At 42.8% G+C, this 25,981-nt stretch overlaps 2 protein-coding genes across 10 annotated transcripts in view; one reads left to right on the top strand and one right to left on the bottom strand.

Annotated features, from left to right (window-relative positions):
* The first annotated feature begins 1,338 nt into the window (after positions 1-1,338).
* Positions 1,339-7,537, top strand: C10H11orf58 (chromosome 10 C11orf58 homolog). Its single transcript, XM_037402774.1, has 5 exons — positions 1,339-1,528; positions 1,705-1,785; positions 3,035-3,095; positions 4,881-4,990; positions 5,970-7,537. Exons 1-5 carry the CDS (start codon positions 1,469-1,471, stop codon positions 6,177-6,179), a joined length of 522 nt encoding a protein of 173 aa, XP_037258671.1. The 5' UTR covers positions 1,339-1,468; the 3' UTR covers positions 6,180-7,537.
* Positions 7,538-16,092: 8,555 nt separating this feature from the next.
* Positions 16,093-25,981, bottom strand: part of PLEKHA7 (pleckstrin homology domain containing A7) — a 159,076-nt gene continuing 149,187 nt past the window's right edge. For 8 of the 9 annotated variants that reach the window (XM_037402506.1, XM_037402505.1, XM_037402508.1 and 5 more), the window contains 5 exons: positions 25,177-25,329; positions 22,500-22,633; positions 21,507-21,649; positions 18,250-18,358; positions 16,093-16,491 (listed from right to left, as the gene is read on the bottom strand). In XM_037402506.1, coding sequence (XP_037258403.1) covers positions 18,261-18,358; positions 21,507-21,649; positions 22,500-22,633; positions 25,177-25,329 — 528 coding nt within the window. In that variant the 3' untranslated portion in view covers positions 16,093-16,491; positions 18,250-18,260. The remainder of the gene's footprint in view (positions 16,492-18,249; positions 18,359-21,506; positions 21,650-22,499; positions 22,634-25,176; positions 25,330-25,981) is intronic. The other variant, XM_037402507.1, reaches the window with a different exon arrangement.

Genomic DNA, 25,981 nt, shown 5'->3' with positions numbered 1-25,981 from the left:
TTATGTGCACTCATACCTGTTTTCATCTTGAGTAGTTTACTTCATTTTAATTTAAAAAATCCTTAAACAACCAACTTTAACCTTAAACTAACCAGTGTTAAGCTGCAATATGAATTGACATACGCTGTTAGCACATTTCAGCATGTGCACTTTAACCTCCTGGCATTAGCTGGATTGCTACAACTTTATCATCGGGACAAAGTCACTATGTAAGTGAGGAATTAAAACAGAAGAGATTTTCTTAATGTTTAAGGTGTGAAGACTTAAAGAGGTGACTGTGCATCTTCCCATCCAACAAATGTAAGCAAATCCTCCAGAATATTAAAATTCAATGGCAACTCATTCAAATGAAGCTAATTCTGACGCAGACATACATGAAAAAATACTGACTTGGGGGTAATAACTGAATCTCTGCTTTGTACACGGCATATATGTGGAGAAGACTGGACCGCAGGAAGGACGGTGAAGGCCAAGGGCCAGAGCAACTGAAGGGTTAACGGAAACATGTGGAGATCCAAATAGGATTCCACACAGGTCACAAACTCCACGCGAGGTGGCGGTACCGGTCGGCGGGATGGCCCCGTGTCCCGCAGTGTCGAGGGGAATTGCAGTTCAGGACTGAGCTGACGGGACACGGACGGGTGCTGAAGGGGACCAGGGACAGCGGGGGCGCGCGCATCCCCGCCCCGACTGCAGCGCCGGGGTTTGAGGGAAGTGGCGGGAACCTGCGGCCGCGCCCTCGCCGCTGTTACCTCAGGCGTTACCTCAGGGCGGCGCCTCAGGGGTTACCTCAGGTCGTTACCTCAGGGCGGCGCCTCCCGCGCAAGTCGGGGCGCGCGGGGCGCCACCGCCGCCTTCAGGCGGACGTTACCCAACCTGAGGCGCCGGCAGCGGCGCGCCCAGGCGGGGACCGTCGCCGCCCCCACACCGGCGGGTCGCACACACGGCTGCGGCCAGAGCCCACCTTCCCTCAGTAGGGATTACCTCAGGCTCCGAGCCAGCCGCCGCCCGGCCGCGCACATACGACGGCAGAAGCACAGCCCCGGAGACGAGAGCTACTTCCCCGCCCACCCCTCGCTCCCCCAGCGGCACTTCATGCCTGACCGGCAGCAGCGCCGCACTCGCCATCACACCGAGCAGAGCCAGCGGTCACCGCGGCGGCGCCCCCTCAGCCACCGGCGCGGCAGCCAGCCCCGCCCCGCCCCGTTCTGCCCGCCCCTCTGGAGGCGGAGCCCACTGGCTGGCCCGCGCTCCTGCCAATCAGCGTGAGGAGGCAGCCCCTCCGCCGCCGCCGTGGAGGCCTGTGGGACTCGTAGTCCCCGCCCGCCGCGTCGCGCCGCCAGGGGCCGGGACAGAACTACCGATCCCGGCGTGCCCTGCTGGCGACCCGGCACCGTGACCCGCCGCGGGCCGAGGGAGCGGCTCCGGCAGGAAGGCGGCGGAGGGGCCCGGTCACCCAGCCGCGGCCATGAGCTCGGGCAGAGAGTCCCAGGGCCACCACGGCCTCAAGCGAGCGGCCTCCCCCGATGTAAACGGGCGTGGGGCGGGAGGCGGCCGGGGGGAAGGCGGCGGCTGCGGGGCCCCGGGGCGGCGGGATGCGGGGAAGGCCGCGGCCTTGCTGGCCGCTCCCTTCCCAGCGGGAGCGGGCGGCCGGGGGGCAGCGGCGGGGAGGGCCGCCGGGTTAGTCAGCGTGTGCTCCCGCAGGGCTCCAGCAGCTGGGAGGCGGCGGACCTGGGCAACGAGGAGCGGAAGCAGAAGTTCCTGCGGCTGATGGGCGCTGGCAAGGTGAGGCCGCTCCGCTGCCCCCCGCCGCGGGCAGGGCAGCGTTCCCCCGCGGGCTCTGGGCGGCACCTCCCGGGGGTGCTGCGGGGAGAGGCGCCGCTCCGCAGGCGGCTTCGCTGGGGCCTCGCCGTGCAGGGGGGTTGCGGCTTCCGCAGCCGCAGCTGGCGCATCGGCAGCGGGGTCGGGGAAAAGGCCGGGCCGGAATGATGGGGGCTCTGCTCGGCAGCCCCCCGCACCCCCCCAGTGCTCCAGACCAGCTCATAAAAGCGGGGACGAGAAAGTCCTTGTACAGCCTCGTGTGCTACGTCTGTCAGGTTCTCTTTCACTGGAAAAAATTTGAAGATTCAAAACAGTGGCATTAATAAAAATTACTGACAGATCACAACAGCGAAATACTAAACCTAATTAACTAATCCAGAAAATACTTCTAGAGGAAATGCACCAAAACTATTTCTGCTATGCTTTTTGCAAAAAAAATGCTGCAAAACTAGTAAATTTGTGCTTTTTCCATTTACAAAATGTTGGTTTAGTACTGTAGTTCTGCTTACTTTCAAGAAAAATAATTTTACTCGTACTAGCTTATTTTCCTTGAACACAGGGTTATTGTAAGCTAAAATATTTTACTGTATTAAAGAGGCGAAAGTTAATACTTCCTGGTGGATAGGAATACAATACCTTATTAAAACATCCCACTACCACTAATCTTAACGTCTGCTTGGGTACTTAACGCTGCTTGCTGTGTAATGCCAGCGCTTGACTACAGGGATACATTTGGTAATGAGCAACTACTGAGCCAATAAATTAACGAGCACAGTGAGGGTTTTACCTGATACTGTGACCAGTCTAAAAGTGGGATCATTGTAAGATGCAAAGACTGAACCATTGCATAGTGCCCGTGGTGCCAGAGGAAGACACCCAAAGAGTAAATTGTCAGAACCTAATTCACATTTGCCCAGCATTGTGTAGCGTAGTTTTCATATCAGTGGCAAGAAACAGAATGAAATACAACCAGCTTTGGGGTGCGGGAGGAGTAAAGAGTGTCTAGTTGTTGGGGTTTCTTTTTCAGAATAATCAACAAAACAAAGATGAAACAAGTTCATCAAGAGGCAGCAGTTGTTAGGTCGTAAAATTTGCAGTCCTACAGTTGGTTGTCACGGTTTGACAGCAAACCTTTTCCATTCAAGATCTCTAGGATGTTGGCAAAGATGCCAGTGCACCCTAAAGCTCCAAAAGAAATTGCCTTTTCTTTTAGAAAGAACATACTGGCCGCCTTGTTATCGGAGACCACAGATCAACCTCTCACTTCAGGACAGGTCAGTTTATCCAACAGCTGATACAAAGTTTAACACTCATTGAGGAACATCCTAGTACTTTGAGCTTCATAGATACTGCAGGGAGGGATTTCTGGTTTTGTGGTTGAAGCTGAAGGCAGGTCAGGTTGTGGAGTTGTAGAAGTTCTCAATTTTTCTCATTAGATTACTGACAAACGCTTTCTCTGACTGCACTTTCTTACCTTCTCAAGTCCAGGTTCAGCAAAGTACCTGATGGTCAGTGAAACCTGTGCACAAATGCCCTAGAAATTGGGGCCTATAGGTCCCAGTCTTACTTTGCTATTAAAATAAAAAACCAAAGTTTTATTGTTACTGGTACCTAGCAGTATTATACTTCTTCCTTGCTGCCAGGTATGGGTATCCAAACCTCAGATTGTTGTGCGTGGACAAGAACAGGGTTGATTTCACTCCCCACCCGATTAGCTATTGAATAGAAAGATCTCTGCCTTAAAACAATGAGGTAGAAACCGAAAAGATCTGTAAGGTCATCTTAGCAATAATCTGATGTCATGTAATGTATGACCGTAGTAACTACGTATCATGTTTGCTCAGCTAGTAAGTCAAAGTACATGAAACCAGGCTGAGCTTGACTGTCTTGGAGAAGCTTTGATAAAGCTTTTAGAATAGCAGTTGTCGGAGTTCCAGGAAACATCTTTCCCTGGTAATGCTCCACTAGTAATTTTTTAGTTGACATGAAATTAATCTGGGGACCAAAACACCAAAAGAAGCCTGAGGATTGGTTCCAGGTTCTGCTGTTAGCTTGCAGAGTGACTGAGAATCACTTCCTTACACCTGAATTTCCTAGAAAGCAGATGATGCTTCCCTTAAGGAGTCATAAAGAATCAGTACTGCTTGGTTATTAGCAAAAAGTTAAGATGCTGGGTTTGGTTGTTTTTTTGGGTTTGTTTGCTGTTTTTTTCCCCAAAAATCAGAACAGCTATTTTCTTAACACTTTACTTTCCTGTCCAACATAGAGTTACTGTCCTTTTATAATAACATACAGGTCTAACTTCCAAATGAGAAAACATCAATTTGCAATACAAGCTTTTAATTTTACGGAGATACAAATCAAAAACTATAGTGTTGTAGGCCTATCGGGGGAGAGTTAGAGATTCCTACCTTTTACAAGAACAGAGGATTCTTAACTATTTTAGACCATATTTTTCCCCCCAGTCAAAATGATCCTTTACTTATTCAAACAAGTAGGTTAAGGGCATGTACAAGTAGCTCATGAAAATTATTTTTTCTGCTAATTCCTAAAGCTGGAAAAATGTAGAGCTGTAGTAACTGCTCGTCATAATTCGGGATGTGTTAAATAGTTTCAGATACAGCTCTGTAAACAAGAATGATATTATTGCCCAACTTCTGCTGCTATATATTAATCATGGTTTAATTACAGTAATTACGCTAAGTAGCAAAGGTCAGAAACCTGTTGCAGTATTGGCAGGAAGCACAGAGAAGTCGCACTGGTTACATTTACCTCCTTCAGTAGAACATAAACCATGCATAGTGTAACACTCTGAATACATCAGGTCTTAGGAACTTAGCAACCCATCTTTGTATCAAAGCAGTTTTGCTTGCACGCTTGATACAACTGCTAATAAATCTGATTGATTGTATGCAGTAATGCTCAATCCAGTAGTTTAAGGTGGCTAAATTTAAACTTTTTCATGTATATATTGATGAACTTTGAAAATGTAACTTCATGTAATTTGATGTCTTTGTTAATTTGAATGAACCATAACCAAAGTACACTGGACAATGCAGGGGAAGAAGACAAGAAAATGAATGAAGAATTGGAGTCTCAGTACCAACAAAGCATGGACAGCACGATGTCTGGACGAAACCGGCGCCATTGTGGACTTGGTTTCAGTGAGGTAGTTATTTCTGTAATGATTCAACTTTCACTTCATTAAGACAATGGTTTAAAAATCCAGTCACTGCAACTAGTGGCAAACTTCTGCACTTTGGGATCAAGAACAAACTTACTGCAGGCACTTCACCCCTATTTGTGTACACTGTGGAGGCCATTTAGATGCCTGGGAATGATTGATGCTTCTCATTGTTCTGAAAAGAGATATGACATGCTTAATGCTCCATAGTAGTCAAGACTGATTAGGACAGAAAGTGACAAATGGATTAAATCAGGGTGTTGCCAAGGAATACACAACCATCTGCATTGTTGCTGAGAGCTAATTAATCTTAGCTTCTTGTTGCAGTGGGGCACTTACCTCTCTATGGTCCTGAAAAGTAAGTGGCTATAGAGGGGTCAGATGTGGGAGATTTGCTGTACAGAGTCCGCAAGTGAGCTGACATGTGACTGGTCTCATACTTACAAGGAATTCTATAGGAATGAGCAGGAAGAGAAGTGTGACAGAAACTAAGAGAATCAGGTTATTAGGAACATGTCTTTATCTGCCAATTGAAAGGTTCAAAGATGAGTTGTGAACATAAATTCCTGATGGTCTAGCTCTTACTTTCATTATGTTTCACTCCCTGGCAAATAGTCAAGTGTTGTTATGTACTGTGTACACCAAAGTAAGGAATTACTAAAGTGACGTGATCTGAAATTTCTCAAACTCATTTAGTGGTGCCTTTAGAATTTCTGCTCTAACTAAATAAGAATATGGCTGCTGAAACCATGGATGTCAGGGTTGGTTATGGTTAACCACTTCAGTGGAGTTGCTTTCTGCCTAATAATTTGTATATTAAAGACCTGTGTTTAGCAACATAGCCCATTTTAGTACTAGAATGAAAGGAGCTACTAAGTGAAACATTCACACTGGCGAATCTTAGAAGCTGCAATGGAGTTGCCAGGAAATAATGGTTTATCTGTCTCACAGTCTGAAATTCTAGTTTCAGGAAAGTGAAGAACAAGAAGAGGCAGCTGGACACTCCTCTGAAGAGAGCTCCGAGAACTCTGAAAGTGGCTCTGAGTCAGAGCAAGAGGAGTCTGCAGAGGAGCTACAAGCTGCTGAAAAACATGATGAAGCTGAGGTTCCAGAGAACAAAAAAGAAGCAAAAAGCAACTATAAAATGATGTTTGTTAAAGCCAGTGGTTCATAACTGCAGATGTAACAGCTTTGTATTTAAAGTACAGTAAGCCTTATTGTTACAGTGCAAAGTGGAGGACTGCTACAGCACAGATCTTTGTATTATGATTTTAAAAAGACCCCATTAGATGACAAAAAGTAGTATTTGCTTTCCATTGCCATGGATAACATTTTTATGGGCGCAGTGATATTACTGGTTTTTGTAAAGTGTATAAAATACTGGATGGAGAAATAAAATTTTTTGTTGTTGCCCAACCTCTACAATGTCATCTAAACTATCCCTCCCCTTATTCCATGCCAGATAAAGAAACTTCATGTTAGTGGTTCCTTTAGTTAGTACCCCAGTCTTGAATTTTTAACTGTTAAGATTACATATGAATTACTGAATGTTGCATTAGATGTAAAATACCAGTATCAGCACTATTCTGTGATGTGCTAGAGCTTTAAACAATGATTTTGTCTGTAGGTGCTAGTGTTGACAGGGCTGAGAGGAGAAGTCACTCACTTTTGTGACAGTATTAATCACTGTATCCATCTGAAGTCCGACAGCAGTTGCATGGGACAAGATGATTTAGACATGCTTAAGACAACAGAAGGCTCTAATTGCTTCTTCAGCTTTATAATTGGGGGGGATAAGCTGTAGTTCTTTATACCTTTCAGTAGAAAAGAGTGATTTTTTTTTTGAATTAGTGGCTCCTGGTTATAACACTGAGCTGTTATTAAAACTAACTCCTCCCGAAGGAACCAGTTTACTTTGAAAGAGAAAATATAATTTGATAATGAAAAGGATATACAAATAATTTAGCTTTTTTAAATATAGAATACAGAGTTAAGTCTTCTTCCTTTTCTCCCTGTACATGTATCACTTGGAGGTCTTAAGTCCATGATGACAAAAAGGTTGTACCTCTCAAGTGAAGTCGAGACGCTTAAAGAGTCAGGAGTTCCAGTAACTCCTTCCAGCAAGAACTGAGCACGTCCATTCCTCTGCAAATTTATAGTTTATTGTATTCAAGTAATTAACGAAATACCAGAACTTGATAGACTTTCTTTCCTCTTAGCACATCAGACAGATGACTGCCTCTCCTTGGTGGGAGAACAGAGCATCTGACCTGCACCTCTAATACACTCTCATTCTGCCACAACAGTGTTTCACGAAGCACTCCAGATGCTTGTGGAGAACCTTCCGTTTCTGTATACCATTTATGATGTGCAGACAACATTTGCAAGCCAGTTGGCTTACGCGAAAGCAGCAGAGTGTACTATTGTTGTATAGGTTTACTGAACGTAAACATTGCAGCATCAGTTTTTGGGGGAGGACTTGGAATAAGTTGCATTACAGAAAAAATAAAAGTAATATGATTGTAAATAAAACCTGTAGATTTTGATTAATCTGTTTTACTATATTTGCATTGGTTACAGATTTTTTCAGTCATTCAGCTTTAAGAACATCGTTACAGCAGCCACTAACAGTCAGTGATTTGTACTTGATTTGTATGGATTTTTTTGTTTTCCCAGTACTGCAAGCTTTTACTACATAGACAAAAATTAAAGCTGCTTGTATGTTGTGATGAAAGAAAACCTCATGATGACTTAACGAAAACTGCTCGATCTCTAGGAAGAGAGGCTTTCCCTGAAAGATCAGCTGATTAACTTTTCTAGTAGACTGACAGCAGGTTTTTTCCTGTTCAGACACTCAGCTATACAAACTCGCATGTCACTGTTAAGTTTTGTCGGCTGCGGCTGCTGCCTCTATTGCCTTGAGCGCAATTAGAAAATCAAGGTGTAGGCTAAAAAATGCTGCGCCTGCACTGACCTCCCTGCCTTCCCCATCCCAGCACCGCAGCTGGTGCTGCTCCCCACCTTTCCTCCCGCACTGCTCAGCACGCACTTAGATGTCGGCACGCACGCGGATCTCGGCACGCACGCCGATCTCTGGCCGTGCCCAACAGCATGCACCTGCACAGACACTTTCAGAAGGCGACAAAACCCACTGCCAGCGCCCTGCTGCTTTCCCACTAGCCTGAAAGGAGGGGCATGGTAAAACCTCACTCACAGGCTCTTCTCTGCCATGCAGCCACCCTGGAAAGCCCCAGGAGCAGCAGATCAGCTGTCAGGCCCTGCATGGGTCTGCCCCAGCGAGCGCCGTGGGGGCCTCCACCACCCAGCTCTGCCCCGATCCATTACAGCCTCCTGCACTGCAGATTTGGCTGTCAGTTTCCAATACAAGTAGAGAGACCCACAGGGATAAAAAATAAACTATAATTAAACTATTCTAGTAACAGCTCTGACCAGAAAAAAAATAATCACAACCTCCATTCCCCAAAAGTATGACACATAATGCTGTAAACATCTGATGAGCTTCAGTGTAACTCATTTACGACACTGACCTAAGACTTAGCTGCTGAAAACAGGAGTTCTACAGTCACACCTGCTTCTGTGTAACATTCATAAATACACTAAGAACTTGCAGTTCCATCTATGAAGCAGCCTAAGAAGCTTCTCCATATACACCAGGAAAGGCTGATTTAGTTCAGTGTAGATTGTGCAGTAAGTGTTTTAATTCAGGGGTCTGGTTTAGCAACCTCTGGTGTAATAGCAGCAGCAGTAGCAGCATGGATGGTGGCAGAACGGTTCCAGCTCTTACTGGAGACAGAAGACACAAGAAAAATCAGAGTTGGTGTCTCAGTTAATTCTAGTCAGAAAGAAAAAGAAATTTGCTTTTTCAGGTTGGTACAGAAGGAGCTCCCAGTGCTGACAGCAGAAGGCATCAGCAGCCACTGAATCATAAAGAGGGCAACTGCATTTTGTCTTTTCAAACCAGATTTGGCCACTGAAATTCCTCACCTCAAAGACCAGCTTATGTCCATCCCGATAGGAAGTCACGAGTCTGCCCATACTCCGACATGTCTTAGCAAACAACCACTGAAAGTCAGACCTGCCACAGAAGAGCCCTCGTGTTGGGTAAACATCTTCATCTGTTTCTAAACCACACCGAGCGTTTCCCCATGTGAAGCTCCGTGCAGGTGCTTTACCACCTTCAGAGGGCTGAAACCTCGTGGCCGGGTGGAAAGCCGCGGTGTGCCCACTCCCCTTCCGTCAGCCCTGGAGTGGGGAGACCCTCCAGGTGGTACCAGCACAGCCCACTGCCCACAGCATCCCGGAGCCACCGGAGAGGATGCTTCTACGCCAGGCAAAAAGGGAATTCTCCACCACCACACAGGAATTCTGCGAGGCCAAGACCACCAGATCTGCCGCTTGCCCTGTAGCTGTACGCAGCTCTTGGCAGTTTGCTCTCCCTTTCTCCCTGAAGAGGGGGCTGACAACTGGATCCCTGACAGCACAGTTTACAGGCCAGCTTCAAAGCTGTAGGTCCTTCTAAGGCTCCCGGCGGGAATTCGCATCAAAGACGCATGTTGTTGGGATGCCAGAGAGGACGGTTGGTGGAAATCTCCGTGGATTTGCTACAGCCCCCGCACAGGGATCACATTATGCGCTGAAGCCGCCTCTGTAAACTGCAGGAGACACAGAGAAGTGGCGGTGCTGCATCTCCTCATCAAAGCCCAGCACAGGGATTTGCATCAGTCCCTTGGAAGCCGTCAGGGGATTAAAAGAAAGGATGTGTGTCAAGGTACCCTCACTGATGGGACAAAGCAGAAGCTGGTTTCATTTGCTTTTAAGACTGCCACCTCAACCGCACTTTTCCTGGGAAAAGTATCTGCATAGTACACAGGCAGACAGCATCATGATGGCTAGATAAAAGTTTCCTTAGTTTCTGCACAGCATTAAAGAAACAAAATACTTGGTGATTTAATCTAATTTGATTTGGGTTTGATATGCAGGTGCAGAATGAAATCACAGTAATAGTTTGTGCTATTATCTAGCCAAATCCAGGACCACTTACGGTGTCCATAGCTGAGGAAGATCTAGTTGAGGATGAAAAGTAACATATGTCAGGAGAGGGGGGTTGTACCATCAGTCAAGCAATACAGGGGCTTCTATAAAGAAAATCAAAACTGCCTTGAACTTTTTCACAGCTGCCCACCTTGACCTGCAGGGAAACCCTCCAACCGTTACCGTAAGTAAGTGTTCTCATCACAAATGTATCAAGCTACATAAAAAAACGCAAGAAGGTTTGATAATCTGAACTGGCTCCTTTTCACCCTCATATTTATTGCTGAAGCTTTAAAAAAAATACATGGGAAGCTTTGGTTTTTCACTGGTTGGGGCCAAGCCTCCTTCTTCCCATTACAGACACTAAAATCTGGTAATTGCAATCCATTTGTAAGGATGCAGTAACAGAACATCTCTTACCAAAACGCGAGCGAGTGAGTGAGTGAGTGAGTGAGAGAGAGTGTGTGTGTGTGTGTGTCTGCGTCTGTGTGTCTGTGTGTGTAAAAGGCTTCTTAATATAAGAAGTTGATGCTGTGGACACAAAAAAATAAGAGATCAAATTTACTCAGTAGTCAATTGATGGAGCCACTATCCAGATCCTGAAAAAAATCTGCATATAATATCACTTGCCAAGTAACATTTATAGTGGATTCAGTGAAGACAACTGGAGTCCTCAGGCATACCGAAGGCTTTGAGGAAGCCAGGGGACACAGCTACATCATGAGATGTTGCTCTCTCTTTCCTCTGAGCATCTCATGCAGGTTAGGACTTGAAAAGTGAGACCTGAGACAGGTCTGGCACTGATCTCAGCAGTGGTCCCTCAGCTTCGCAACAAATCAAAGGAGAACGGGATCAACACGTACGTGTGTGTGGTACGGGATTCACACCCCCCACACAGACACATAGACACACTAACAAGTGTGTTGGGCAGAAGACAAAAATCCTGTTTCATACTGGGAGAAGAAGATGCTCAAAGGCAAATGCAGAAGCAGCAGAGCACCAAAGAACTGTTTAGCATGAACTAAGCAGTCAGAAAAGCCACAATACAGACAATACAGACACAAATAGAATTAGCAGTGGCTTTTCTGATGTCAGTTTTTTCCCTCAGGAGTGGGCACTGCTCACTGTAACTAAAGTGTCACCAGTAACTTATTTCATTAGGGTTACCTCTTGTGTAAGCACCTCAGCCAGGGTTTAAAAAAAACCTCCAAAACCTTCCTGTGTCTCAAGAGATGAACTGAAAACAGCGTTAAAGCTGTTTCTCAGTTGTGGCTTCTTGTTGTTGTTGTCCTGGTACCAAAACACCACTTCATCAGCAGTTCTTTCACGTACGCAACCAGCACACTCTACTCTGGTTTATCCCGTTCAACAAGGTATTTTTTGAGCTAGGACACTGGCCTTACAGTCGCACTTGCGAGCCATTCCTTCTTCTTACCTTCCCCTCTACAGTGTAGGCTGAGTCCCTTCGTTAAAGAGTCCAAGTCCATGTATTCCAGCTCCTCCAACCTTTTTACTACCTCTCCCTTCAAACTACTAGGCCGCTCTCCCCTCTCCCCTTCAGCCTCTTGACCAGTCTTGTCTGCAGATACAGAGAATCACAGAATGGTTGGGTTGGAAGGGACCTTAAAGGTCACCCAGTTCCACCCCCCTACCACAGACAGGGCCCCCTCCCACCAGCCCAGGTTGCCCCCAGCCCCGTCCAGCCCGGCCTGGGGCACTGCCAGGGATGGGGCACCCACAGCTGCTCTGGGCAGCCTGGGCCGGTGCCTCGCCGCCCTCACGATAACCCACCCTCACCATCTCTGCCATGGTTTCCTGCAAACTCACTACTCACCTTTGCTTTCTCAGTCTCTTCCTTCCTTTAGTGCTTCCGCTATACATCCTGGTAAAAGGCTTCTTCTAGTGGGCAACAAGAAAACACCATTGTCCTTCAAGCTTTTATCTTATAAATACTTCACCAATACCTGCTCCTCCTAAATGCCATCTAATTCTGCCAGTGGTTTTCTCTTCGGAAACAGTTTCACACTCTCCGTAAGTCAACCAGGAGCATTGACAAGTAAATAACAAGTACACAAACATGCACCGTATGCAATACTTCCTGGTCTTATTCACTTTTATAATTAGCACTCAAAGTTATTCTGCCATCTCCCAGTAATTTCACTGTATGCTTTATAATTTTACCTTCCTCTTGGGTTTACCTGCAGTTTAACATTCCAGGTATCGTTGTTACACAGAATACGACAGACTTGTATTAAAAATGCTCTTTAAAATTCCAAAGCTTTGAACTAAAGAAATATCTCCAGAAGTTTTCATGGAAAGTTCATCTCGGTTGGTTCAATTCAGCTCCAGTTAGATGCACCTTTTCAAATAATGGAAAAAAATGTAAAGGGGTCAGACCCAATCAATACAGTTGTTCAAACAGAATTTCAGGCACTGTGATGTGTGTATTTTTGTGCTCTTTCTTTGTACTGCTCCGCTATGAAGAAAGGTTGCTTTTGCTCGTGGAGCAATAAAAGTCTTAGCCTTTTGAATACAGCCAAATAACCAATGGGAATGTTTACTAGGGGTGGAAAATATAGCAATTTTCATGTTTTTCTTGTGCACGGCTTTGTTCTTTTTATAACTACGCAAGACACAGACACGCGCACAGCCCAAGCAAACACTTTAAAATACCTGAAGACAGGCATAAATCAGAGGGGTAACATCGCATCGTGCCTTCTGTATCTTCTAAGGTTTGACACAAAGTAAATCTGGTCCTTCCTTCACGTAACAGCCAGAAGTTAATTGCTGAGGCACACGGGAAGGATGTGGTTTCACAGAGGGGAAGAGATGCTGATATAAAATACATACACATGTATTGAAGGATCTGCAAAATCAGATGAGTAAACGGTGCAGGTGGAAAAATACCAGTGTGAACAACCCCAGACCGTGCTGGGAGCTCTCTGCCCCCTCCAGCCCCCAGCCCCTCCCCCAAAAGGCCACTGCCGGACCTTTACCGCCTGGTTTGGAATAGCACCACGCAAGCGCAGCAGCATCTTGTGGTAGCTTTTAGTTCCACACAAAAGCAACTTTCCAGAATAGAATCTTTTAAAACAATTATTTCCTGAAAAACCTTTCCACCTAGGGTTTTTTTTTCCCCAGCTGTTCCAAACCAGCCTGGATGCCTGGAACTGCTGCTGCTTGTCCTGTCCTTCCAATGGGAACAGCCTCCTACAGACGCACCGAGCAGCGCTGGAGCTCCACGGGCGTTCCTAGCAGCCCCGCAACACACCTGAATGCGGAATACCAGTACTGAAAAATAGGGGAAGTGGGGTGTTACACCAGTTCAGAAAGGCAAAAGCAGTGCTACTTACTAGTATCAGGCTGTAGTTTTATAAATTCAGCTATGCAATAAAATTTTAATACCTTTAGTTGAAGAAACTGAAGAGCCGTATATGGGAAGCAAAGTCAGTCTGCATTATCTTTCTTTGGTATAATGTTATAAAACACTAAATAGAAAACAGCGCCTTCACAAGAAGAACTAATACTGCTTTATAATGAGTTTCTGTTTTTAAAATTACAAATAGTCTCAAACACTTATGCTGCTTAATAGGCAGTGGGGAAAAAAAAATATCTTTCTGACCAAAACGATGCTGATCTGCAAGTAGACATAATTTTTTTCTAATCTTAATATTAAATAATGTGTAACACCTACAAAGGAGCATTCTGATTAAAAGAAACAGAACTGAAAAAGGAAACTGGCCCAAATTGAACACCGTATGCATATGAAAATTAGCCCTAATTATTTACAGACTATACCCATCTCTGCAAAAAAGATGGTTGCTGAAGAACACCATTTCACATCTTCAATAAAAAGTTCTGAAAGAAACATTACCTTGATAATTAACTATTGACACAGACCAAAATAGTTTGGGAAGACTGGTTTTGTCTTCCCAAAAGACATGAATGATACAACTCTTTAGGGCAAAAAAACCCCCAAAACCCCACACGTGGCGTCAATCGGCCACGGCCGCCCGGGATCCCATAGGCTGCGATCCCACTAGTGCGCTCTTCGCCCCCCAGTTACAGCCATGCTCTCCCCTCCCACGTAACCAAGCTGCTGTAGCAAGAATGCAGCTTCACCGAACCCCAAAGCAGGCGGGGAAAGGCTCCTCTGTGTGCCCGAGGTAGGGGACAAGCAGTCGTAAGCAGCTCGGCTCTGAATTTCTGCCGTGTGCACCTAAAGGTCAAGCACTCACAGCCTCAAACACTTGCCCTCGCGTCCGCCGAGGCAGCGCTAAGCCACAGAAATACTCCCAACAGCTTCTTTATTGGTTCTAGAGATTAAGTTTCAGAAGAACTAAACATTCCCACCGGTCTCCATCAAAGTGACGCCAGCCGAGGGAGCTGTTACAGGGAGCTGGTACCAAGCCCTGCTGGGCCACCTGCCTGCCAGCCCTCTGGTCACTGCTCCGCTCAACTGGGATGCCTCCAGGGTTTGTTTTCGTTTGGTTTTAAATTGACTTTATTTCACCAGAAACTAAAGGGCTACGGTGGTGTCAGACAAACATACACATCTAGAGACTGAGAGGACGGTAGCGTAGTCACAGTTAGGACACAACCCTGAAAAATCTCTCTATTCAAGAATACAGACAGATTTAATCAAAGGATAAGGAACATTTCTAAAAATAGTTAAAAAAAAGCTTTGGTGTAAGGGGAAACTGATCCAACCCCCAGTGAAATCAGTGCAAAACTGGGGAGCCTTCAGTGGGATTTGAACCAAAGGAGAACAAAACGTGGCAACAGCACAAATGACTCTGGATTTTCAACTACCCGGACACCGGGAAGAGAGCAGGCAAGACAGAGGCAAGAGGAGTCAGTTATGTTAATATTTTAATCTGTACATATATCATCTTCGAAACTGTTACATTTTATTTAAATTAATGCTTTCTTGCAAAATATTCATTTATGCTTTCAAAACTTTTTATAAAGGCAAAAATAAATCATTATTTTGGCAAAAGGTTTTGAAGTTGATACTGGCAGTATTGAGGTAAAACAGATTGCATTAGCTAAATATATACTTGTAAGAATATTTCTGAGTATAGTGTTAATATAATATGATTTGTCTTAAAGTCTGAAACTTGAAGGTCAATCAGTTTCAAGGGGTTTGTAGCTATTACTTGAATACACCAAATAAACAAGTTAGTGGTTTCACAAAATACTGCAGAAGTATTTCTGTCATTTCTCATCCAGAGCTGAACTCAACTAATAATTACAGAATATTGGGAATTTTTTGCGTGCCTTGCATTCAATGCATACACAGGTTTGTTGGTTGTGTTGGTTTTTTTTCAAGTAAAGCAGTTGCAGCAATTCATTTAAACTTATTTTCTCCTTATGTGACTACCTCACCCTTTGCCCTATACTGAAATAAAACACTGAATTTCAAATTTTGGCAAAGTTAAGCACCAGGTGAACATTCATATGAAATTAGCAGGTGCCACATTACATTAGTTTTGCTGTTTACAGGATAAATACTAGTCAATACATCATATTGTAATGTTTATTGAGAAAACAAAAATCAAAAGAAAACGACATATTTACTGGTAAAATGACATATCCTATTATATTTTTTTATTGCTTACTTCACATATTTTAATTGCAAGTTTTCTTCTTTCACATCAACTTCAAAAAAAAAAAAATTTGTTAGCTGTTTGTTACTGAGGGGACGGCACTACGGACAAGAGCAACCTAGCGTACTGTGGATTGGTACCAGCGAGTTATCGTATGGGATCAAAAAAATAAATGAGAGTTAAACCTGGCTTTCATTATGGCTTTTGTGGGAAATGTCAGCTATATAATGGTTACTGATATTTAGAAATTCAAGCTAAAAGTTCTTGCAATGTATTATTTAATGGGCCAAAGGGTGGGCGATTAACTCTACAAAAATATTCAATCCAAACCACCCTTTTCAGCAAACCTCCCACTTGTGTTAGCTCTACCTATACCCTAGGAACGTGCTTCTAGGTCTGTTGAAATTTAGGTTTTTTTCATGAAACTTTACATTGTGCATCTGAGCCTGAGGGGGACGTTACAGAATCTTTTAACATCTATGCAAGTAGTCTCTCTTAAAATGAATTCAGCCCTTGATGTAAAAAAAATTCTAAAATACATTGTTCTAAAAATACATTGTCAGTATTTTACAGAGTTTATTAAAAGTGCCATTTATCCATATAAAAAGTACGAACTAAAACTGAAGTCAAAATAAAATGATTTGCAATTCTCTTTGTTTTCACAGACAGTCCCCCTATTGCTCCCCAAATGTGTTTCCAGAAGAACAGGTCATCAGCTGATGAGGATCTTCACAGCAAGCTGGTAGGGAATCTTCTCTCTTCCACGCCGCATCACTAGGTGGGATTTGCTTTGAGGCTTACGTCAGTGTTCACTCACTGCTTTGGCTAGCGTAAAGCAAAAAAAAAAACCCACGGTTAAATACTGAAGTGAGTACACCAACGCTAAGCAGCAAGCACTTTCAGCAAACATTTTTTTTATTAAATCCTTCTGCGGTTTGACAGAACAATTCATACAGACACACGAAGCCAACAGTTAGCTCACGATGCCAGCGATGCTCAAACTCCTGCGTTTCCTGCATGTTGCTGGTTATTGCAATTATTTTCTGGATGACTTTCCTGAAGAAAACTTACGGGTTTTTTTTTAAGATATTTGTAATTATGTATCTATACGTACACGTGTATGTATATAAATATAGACACGTGACATGTGGTTTTAAGTCAGTCTGAAATCAGAGAATGGCTGGGGTGGGAAGGGACCTCTGAAGGTCACCTGGTCCAAGCTCCCCGCTCAAGTCTAACTCCCTGGGATTGTACGGTGACTTCTCCACGTGCCTGAGGCCACGCGTGGGTACCCTGTCCGCGTGCGAAGACCTCACGTGACAGTGCCCCTCAACTAGCATATCCCTGGATGTGGCAGTAGACACGAGTGTTACTCAGACACAGCCAAGATGGGAGAATCTGGTTCTCAGAAAGACAAACTGAACCAGAAGAGCAAACAGCTATTTCCATCAAGCTCTGTAGAAGCTCCTAATGTCTATACCCCTCTCTTGATGTAAATCTGTCATTTTTCCCAGGCCTTATAGAAGGCAGGTCACTGCCTGTTTGGGCCTTTTGGTATGTGCTCATTTTTATTTCGAATTTTATTTTTTTTGCACAGGTATTTAACTCCGGTCAAATTGACACAGGTATTTACATTTGACAAGTAAAACAAAGGTGTCTAAAGATTAACACTACTTAAGTTAGTCACTCAATCAACCCTCTTTACTACTTCATCTCTGCTTTATTTTTTTGTCCAACATCAGGCAATAAAATTAGACCAAAGGAAATCAGAAAGGTGACAGTAATTCCAAAGGATACTATGAATACTGATACATGGCCAGTGTCTTAACTAGAGGCACACTTAGCAGTCAAGTATCAAAACATTTTCAGGTTTTCCTATTTCAAATCGAGAAACTCTGAAAATACTACTGGGAAGAGATGATACACATTCCTTAATAAGGACAATGAAATTATCACAATTTTAATACTTGAAATGGCAAAATGACCTAATCTGAAACAAAAATCAAGACTTCTGTTAAGACAATTCAATGAAAAACACATCAAAGGCATAAAAAAGCCAAACACAACACCGCAGAATTAGTTATAAAGGGCCAAATTTTCAGCTCACCTCAGGCAAGACTCCGATGTGAGCTCAGGTGTAGAGATACCAGCCCATAAAGGATCCCCCTGCTTATACAGCTTTGCGCTTTGGATTCTCTTGAGCAGCAACTGCATATGCCACGTGCAGGCAAAAATCACCTGGGCACCCCCACGGTAGCCACAGAGTACCCAACGCTCGCCACCGGAGTACAAGCCCCTGCTGAAAATCTGGCCCCACGCTACCAGGAGTACAGATGTCTCCGTCCTTCACCACAGTAAGATAACGGAAGCATCTCATCTGCTGAGTGACAGCAGTCATTTGAAGACTTTATTAGCCCACGTTAGCTCATTAGAAGCAGCGCTGGCAAGAATAAAAGGTTTCTGAAAAATAGATGCATGCCCTCATTTTGTTCTAAGGTAGGTTTAGTAAAAATGTTAATATTCAGCAAGCCACAGCAAAGGTACAATGGCAAACCAGACATGCCGAGAGCCGTTAGTTCTTACTTTTAAGGTGTTTAAACAAATGTGTAGTGAAATCCATTGCTTAAGGGGGAGTGAGGTGGCTGTGGTACAGAAGGTGAGGGTGCTTTAGATGGATAGGTCAACTGCTGAGCTAGAAGGGATCACATACAGGAATTAGGCTGCACAATCAAACATTCATATTATAAACGGAGTGACCTTAATTTGCTACCACACAAATAGGAAACCTGATTAGTAACGCAATGAGGTGTTACACTATCTTAGTTACACGGAACATTATTTTAAAACAACAACATTTCTACCTGCCTTTTTTTTCTTTCTATTAGTTGCATAAGTTATGCAAATAAACATTCCTGGTTGGATGAAAATACGGACAATATTTTAAGATGAAGTTTCACTGGGATATTCAAAGGCACACGACACTAATATACTCTAATCCAGCCCTGCTTTTAAAACTGAGTTCTGGAACAGCACCTGTATTTGTGAATTTGATTTCAAGATTTCACTGAGGCTGTGTAAGTTTTCAGCATTTCCTGTTATATGCCAATGAGCAGGAACAAAATATATAGAAAAATCACCAAAAAAATTTACGTATGCATATTAACATTTTGCTTACTACAGTGCATGATAGCATAAATATATTGTCAGGTCTCAGCTTAAAACTTTGGGATAAAGAATACAACGATTAAAATTATCCCTGTTTATAAACCAGACTAGTGATATAGTATTAGAAGAAAATAACCATAAACTGGAAAGGGTTGAAACGCAGTCTTAAATTCCACTTTTATGTTTTGCAGGGCCAAAGGCAGACCTAATTCCAAAACACACAATTTAGGAGATGACTTCTTAATACTCCTGTGTTTGACTTTAATATTCCAGATTCTTGACAGGATTTTCATTTAGAAGGTTGATTTCTTACAAGAAACAGAGAAATTCTAAATGCTGCTTTAAAAGGATTAGATAAATGTACAATTTATTTTAACATACTCGTATTATCTTAACTGCTTTCCCCTGAAAAATAGGAAAAATTAAGCTCCTCAGTCTTTTTCATAAGAAAATCTTGGTAAAAAAAATATCTAGATATTTAGTTTTGGATTTTCAGATATGGTCTGCTTCATCAACAAGAAGCAAATGATAACCCACACTTTAAAAATCAAACTACAAGGATAAGAATGAAAAGGAATCTGTAAAATTAGAATAAAGGAGAATGTACAATCAGCTGTACAAAGCATCAAATGCTTTTCTTTTTAATCACTTAAGATCATCAGAAAATAGGCTGCAAATAAAAAACCCTGAACTCTTTTAATGGTTTGTATATTTGGCTTTTTTTAGAATTCCATGAAAAGTGTTTGTTTTTAAAGAAGCAATGGTTGAAATCAAAGCAAGACGTGTCACAAGAAATGAGTGTTTGAGATAGATACAGAAGTGTGGCAAGGAACACTTGTTTGTGTGCACAGACATAAAGTCTTGAGCTTCCTTAAAGAATCAAGTCCTTGGCTACTATGTTAGGGTTTTTTAAAGTGACTGAAAGACAAAAGAGCTAGCTGCTAAACTTCACAAAGAAAATTAAATTCAGAATCATCTTGCAACTGAGTGCAAATTTTTTCAAGCAGCATTTAAATGTTTCAGTGCTGATGCACATTCTAATTCCCTCTTTGGGGAAAACTAAAGAATTAGAATTCCTGTGGTTACGTACATCTAAACATATGTGGTGATCACACTTTGAAAATAATTCTAATACCTTTATTTTTTTAAAAAAATATGTTGTAATGAAGACATAGCTACTACATTCGCTACACAACATGAAGACCGCTCAGTATGGTCAGTATGGTCACTCTGCTCTTGTACTCACGCAGAGAAACAATTTCAAGTACGGGCTGCATTTACCTTGGTTGATCTTAGCTTTGGTGCTGCCTTTTCCCAGAATAAGCTACAACTCAGGTGGCAAAATGCTGCACTGGCTCGCGCCTCGTGAAACACAAAGTCCCAGTCCACAGCCAAAGCGCATGAGTGCCTGTCACAAGGACCTGGTTCCCGGACCTGGGATCAGACTGTCTGCAGAGATGCCACTTTGGCACACAGATGTCTGAAGGTCCAAAAGTTTACTCCTGAAATGCTCCCAAGCTTTTACAATTCTGGGCTTTTTTTGTTGTTTTGGTTTTTATAATGTCTAGCCTCCTCAGTGAATCGTTTTATCCCTTTCAGTCAGTTAAATTACCCACAGAACCTCACTGAAGTCTAAAGATTCTTATCTTGAAAATGTATTGCATCCCCTCAAAATCACATTCTCCTCGGGTTTCGCTGCCGCTGCATCCCCCAGTACGCAGCCACCTTCAATCAACGGTCTGTTACTACAGATTCACGTTACGCATCTGGATATCGGAATAATCTGTCTTTAATGAGAAGGTCTTAAGGGCTTCTGTGGCAAGTGCCATAAGTTTAAACTGACACCTTCAGATGATAAATGTGCGTATTTTTTCTCCATCATCGTTGAAGTTCCCATTATTTCCATTCTCCACTGGAACAGTGAGCGGTGCCAGTTATAAATGGCCAGTCAGACACTTGCTAGAATAGCTGCTGCCTGTATTACCCTGCGATACAAATCTGTCTAACATTTCTGATTTCAACTACAAAGCAATCGACAGTGAAATTATCACTTTTAGTAACATATTGCAAAGGATCTATTCGTTTCCAGGCATCAAGCAGAATTCATGCACGGCTGCCTTGCTCTGACCTCTAATCTCGGCCAGCAGACAGAAACATGCCCATACCCATTTCACAATGCCTTTTTCAGCCCGTTGTCATACAGCCGAGGCTGCAAGTGATTGTACTCTAATCTCAATCACTGGACCTCGGAATCCTTCTGTTGAAAAAAATATAATTAAAAATCCCTCTGTCTTGATTTTTCTAAGTCACAGATCAACTTATCTTAAAAAAATTATTACAGATATCCATCATTTAATATAACCATAGGGAATTCATTGAAAATATTGATTTTTTTTAGTACTATTAGTACTGAATATTTAATACTATTAGTATTAGCAAGTTTCCAAGCTCTGAACTTTCTGATTATACTATTTCAACCCCTTTACCCTGTCCATCAGAGGCCAAATCCTCAACGTAAATCTTGAGGGCCTCTAAATTTGTTATCTGTACGCACTTCTCACTATTTTGAATACGAATGACTAAAACTCTCTCATGCCAGGAGTTCAGCAACAACCCCACACAACTTTCGAAGCTGGTGAGAAACAGCTGTTATTTTATAAATAACTACGTATTACCTGCTACCTCCTTGCTCCTCTGAGAGGCTTCAGAAGCCAAAGCGTATGATATGGTAATGATGCGCTCCTGCTCTTGCAGCTGTGAATCTAAATCAACCGAGCGGTGCTTGGCCTGAGCAACAGACGGCTGTAGATTGTGCATACTAGTGGGAAAGTGCAAAACAACATTAGCATTTGCAAACATAAAGCAGAATCCACCACGCAGATGAGAACAAGCTTGAATTCATACAGCAGTTTTCAGATCTCATCTATCAAGCTCCGTGCTGTGCTGAGGTTCTTTAAATTAGTGTTAGATATTGTATGCAAAGGACTCCAGCATACAAAGATGAAGCCATTACACATCCAGTCACCATCTGTGCACAGCCTTAAGTACATCTAAAATTCCCGTGTTGTAAATCCACTGTTTAAACGAAAGCACTACCAAAAATGCTATTTGTTTGAAGTTGTTAATAAAATTTCTTGTTAGTGCCCAGAGGTAAAGGCATATAACCTGGTGGTCCTCAGGCACAGCCCCTTTAATTGTCTTCCAAAGAGAGAGCAGGTACCCGAGGCAATCAAATTCTTGAAACGGAATGTTTCAGCTGACTCTGCATTAGCTGGAAGTAGCCAAAGTGTTCTTTCAGAACTACAGTTCTCTGGAGACAACAGGAACTTGCTCTCACCGCTGACTTTTCTTCTGCTTTTGGCCAGATCTGCGCGTTTCCTTCCCCACTGTCATCTACTAGTTGCTTGGTAAGGACTCACTACTATTTTAGGATGTTCTGAACAAGAAAATCTACATGTACAAAATCTGTTATTATCTCTTCTACCCTGTTTTAAAAAGGAGCTTTAAGTCTATGACATGAATTCTGTGTGCATCTTCTAAAAGTCACAAGTTACACTTAGATGATTTGACAGGGATTAGAATGTTGTATGAAGTTAGCTCCTGATGTTTAACACCAGCCCATATATGAGATTTGGAAAAAAAAAATCCCAAACCAACCAAACCCTGACCTTGATTTAGTAAGAATATTCTTTATCTTTTCTGCTTTACGTTGCCTTGCTGCCAGTTCTTCTGTAGAAAGAGGTTCTTCTGGCTCCAGTTCAACATAGCGCTCCGGAATTGCAACCTTCTCAGGTTTTGACAACTGTGGAAAGCAAGCATCAAGTTTTTAATAACAGGCATAAAAGTATATTTAGACAAATTCTCCTCAATGGGACAACACAGTGAAAAGAGCAAAGCATGGGTTTTCACAGTTGGTACATGTACCTGATGCTAAACCTTCCCTCTGGATATGAGCTGATGTGCTTTTAACTGTGTCTTTTCTCTCTGGTTCATTTTACTTTAGGAAATCGAACAAATATTAAAGGGGATGACAAGAGAAATCAGAATCAACAGGGAACCGTTTTTAAGCTCAGGCTTAGAGCCCCAAGTAGAACACTGACTAAAGCTGTTAGAGTAGAAAGAAGCAATCACCATACGACTGACTCAACAACCTGAGATTTTAATGTCATGATATTTATGTCACACCAGCAAAGACTTCCTACAGCAGAAAGGAAATAGCACCTGAAGTTTTAATCTAAGGTATCATTCTTTTAGGACTGTCTAATCTTCTGTGAGCAGTGGAGAGGGCGGGGGAAAAAAAAAAAAACCAACAACACCCCCACCCCCCCAGCAGTTTATCATCATCTTAGGAAATTCTTCAACTACAAAATCTGAAATCCCAGGTGTACAAAAGTTGTCTAGGGAACTGACCCAGAAACACACTAATGTTGTGCAACTGTAACAACACATTGCATACGCACAATTCTATAGATGAAACATTTAATATGATTGTACGAAAGCTAGTAACAAGTTTTTGTTAGAATCAGGTTCTCTGTGGGAAATTTTTACTTCGCATTAAGAGATATAAAGCATCCACTGAAAATTCAGTTTACACCTAGCCTTTGAAAACCAATGCTTATTATACAGAACAAACTGCTTCTGAAAAGCAGAAATACAGGATGTGTGAAAAAATAAAAATAAGGGGAACTACTTTTTCTTCTCCCTCTGGATTTCCATTAAGAAACTCACGACGTGATGAGTTTTCAAAGTTTTAGATAAAAATAATCCTCATTTTTTCACCACTGACCTTAGTTCACACTAATTCAGCAGCATATGTAAAGTGGCCTGACCTAACCCCCAGTGAACAGGCTCAGGAACAGGCAGAACAAACCCAAAGTACAGAACACAGTCATACACTCATAACCACATTACTGTCACAACCTCCAACTTTTATACTTCCTTCTCAGCAAACCCAAGGCCAATGCTTCCTATAAAATCCTCATTTTGCACTACACTTCCTTACTTTCGAATCCAACCCTTCTCCAGAACTCCATAGCTATATATTATTATGATGATTTGATTTAGCTATCTACCTCCATACTATAACTACCCTGGATCAGCTCATCCTGAATAAGGGAGTCTGTTAGTCTGGAACGTTATCATGTGAACGGACAGTGTATTGGCCCTAAAGACACAAGTGAGTACATCCCCTCCTGAGGCACAGGAGGGCCTGCCAGGTGGAGGGGAGGGGTACCTCGGTGGAGGAGGACAGCCTGGGTAACTTGAGAGAGCAGCTTTACTCTCCAAGCTTCAGACCCGCCTCAGGTAATCTGGACACAAATTCCTACAAGCAGAAACGTTTCCTTCTCCAAGGTTTAAGGTGCTAATTTGGATGTACAAAGGCCGTGGAGCCCTCCAGGAGAAAAATTCAATAGCAGAGCGCAACAAGGAAAGGCAACCCAATGGAAGTATTTTTTGATTCCGGAGTTTACAGGAGCGTTGCATTTTCCATCGAAAATATACAAAGCTGAACTGAAAGTGTTTCTGGAGTTTACAGGAGCATTGTATTTTCCATTGAAAATAATACATCCATTCACAGAGATCAGCAGAGAGGGGCTCACAGATTCAGCTGCGTACAAATACCTCTCCCCGTAAAATGACACATTGCCAACAGCTTTCAGAAGGGTAGATGTTCTTACTAGTCTGATGATCATTAATAATTTTACTGATTTGTCGTCTACTACGGCATTTTACACAATGTGGAGCCCCGACCAAAATCCTGCCACTTGCTATATTCTTCCTTTCCCACCAGATGGCTCAACCGCATTTCAAATACCGCACCTGGCTACCGGAGCCGCGAGGAGACCTGGCGCCCAGCACGCCAACCCAGTCCTCTGAAAAGCTGGCAGAAAGGTGGCTTTCTGTTCTAACCAGAATAAAGCCCCGCTCCCTCTTCTCTACTATGTGTTGCCAGTCAAAATTCAAAGTAAGGCAGCTCTGGGAAACTTGCTTTTCCTTCATTGCCATTTCTCATTTTCAAATATTATTGACATTGTCTTCTCATTGTTTTCTCCCATTTATGTAACATTCCTTAACTTAATCGTTTTTTCCTTTACAACGCCCAAGATACGTATTTCAAACAGTAGAGCCAACCTTCCAGTTTCTTCTCTCCGCTAAAACACAATACGAACCCCAACCTCAGAGAGATTCTAAGTGCGAGGCCATACATTTTCAATACCCAAAGGCTCCTTTCCATTCAAACTCCAGCTAACTTTTGAAAGAAAAGGTGAGAATTCACTACCTAAAACTCAGGAAGGTTAAACATTTTGGGGCACAGAACAGGAGGCAAAAAATTGTGAGCGTTACCTCTCTGCTGATATCTAAATCATAGTCTTGCGGCTCCAGGTCTGTCTCTGTCACTGGCACTGGCTGAACTTTTAACCATTCGTTTTCATCCTTGTCTTCTCCACGAATTGCCCTCTCAAGTAACTGCAAATCAAATTCTTGCTCTCGTTTCCACTGGTAATAGATACAAAACAATTAACAGCGTTCAACCATAGTGCCAAATTCATCACTGAGCAATGTACATTACTACTGCTGCAAATGCTATATTGCTGAAAGAATTCAGAGAGCACACCCCCCGACTGACAAGAAAAAGAAAATACAACTGGGTTTCTTGGAACATGTGGTTGGGAGATTTGGCCTTTAGCTGTGCTGCAGGGATTTTGGAGGAGTGTTCAGTTTTACCGGTGACATTCAGTAGTATTACATTTTAAGAAATGTTTTCATCACTATTTCACATATGCTGATTAAAAGGGAACTAGCTACACACAAATATCTTTGGAAGACGTCAACACAGGTGAGTCTACAGACTAAGAGCCTACTCCCAGGCATTCCAACCAGGCAGTGTGCTGTGATTTTGCATCGCTACACAGAAAGGCTATTTACATGGCAGGTTGAGCACTGCAACCTGAAATTTTTTTGTATCTTTCTAGAATAATACCACATTTTCATTTACATTTAATTTTATCTAATTGAAAGCTGATAATAATTTAGGCACTAGCATGAGCTAGCATTAACTTGTCCTGAATTCAAAAATAATAATTTAGTAACATCTAAGTTCTTCTGACTTTATTAAAAGCAGTATCTAGCTACCTAGGAAAATCAAGAA

The sequence above is a fragment of the Falco rusticolus genome, chromosome 10, assembly GCF_015220075.1.
Source record: "Falco rusticolus isolate bFalRus1 chromosome 10, bFalRus1.pri, whole genome shotgun sequence".
Classification (NCBI taxonomy): Eukaryota; Metazoa; Chordata; class Aves; order Falconiformes; family Falconidae; genus Falco; species Falco rusticolus.
The sequence above is the reverse complement of the archived record's forward strand: the minus strand, read 5'-3'. Positions and strand labels throughout refer to the sequence as shown.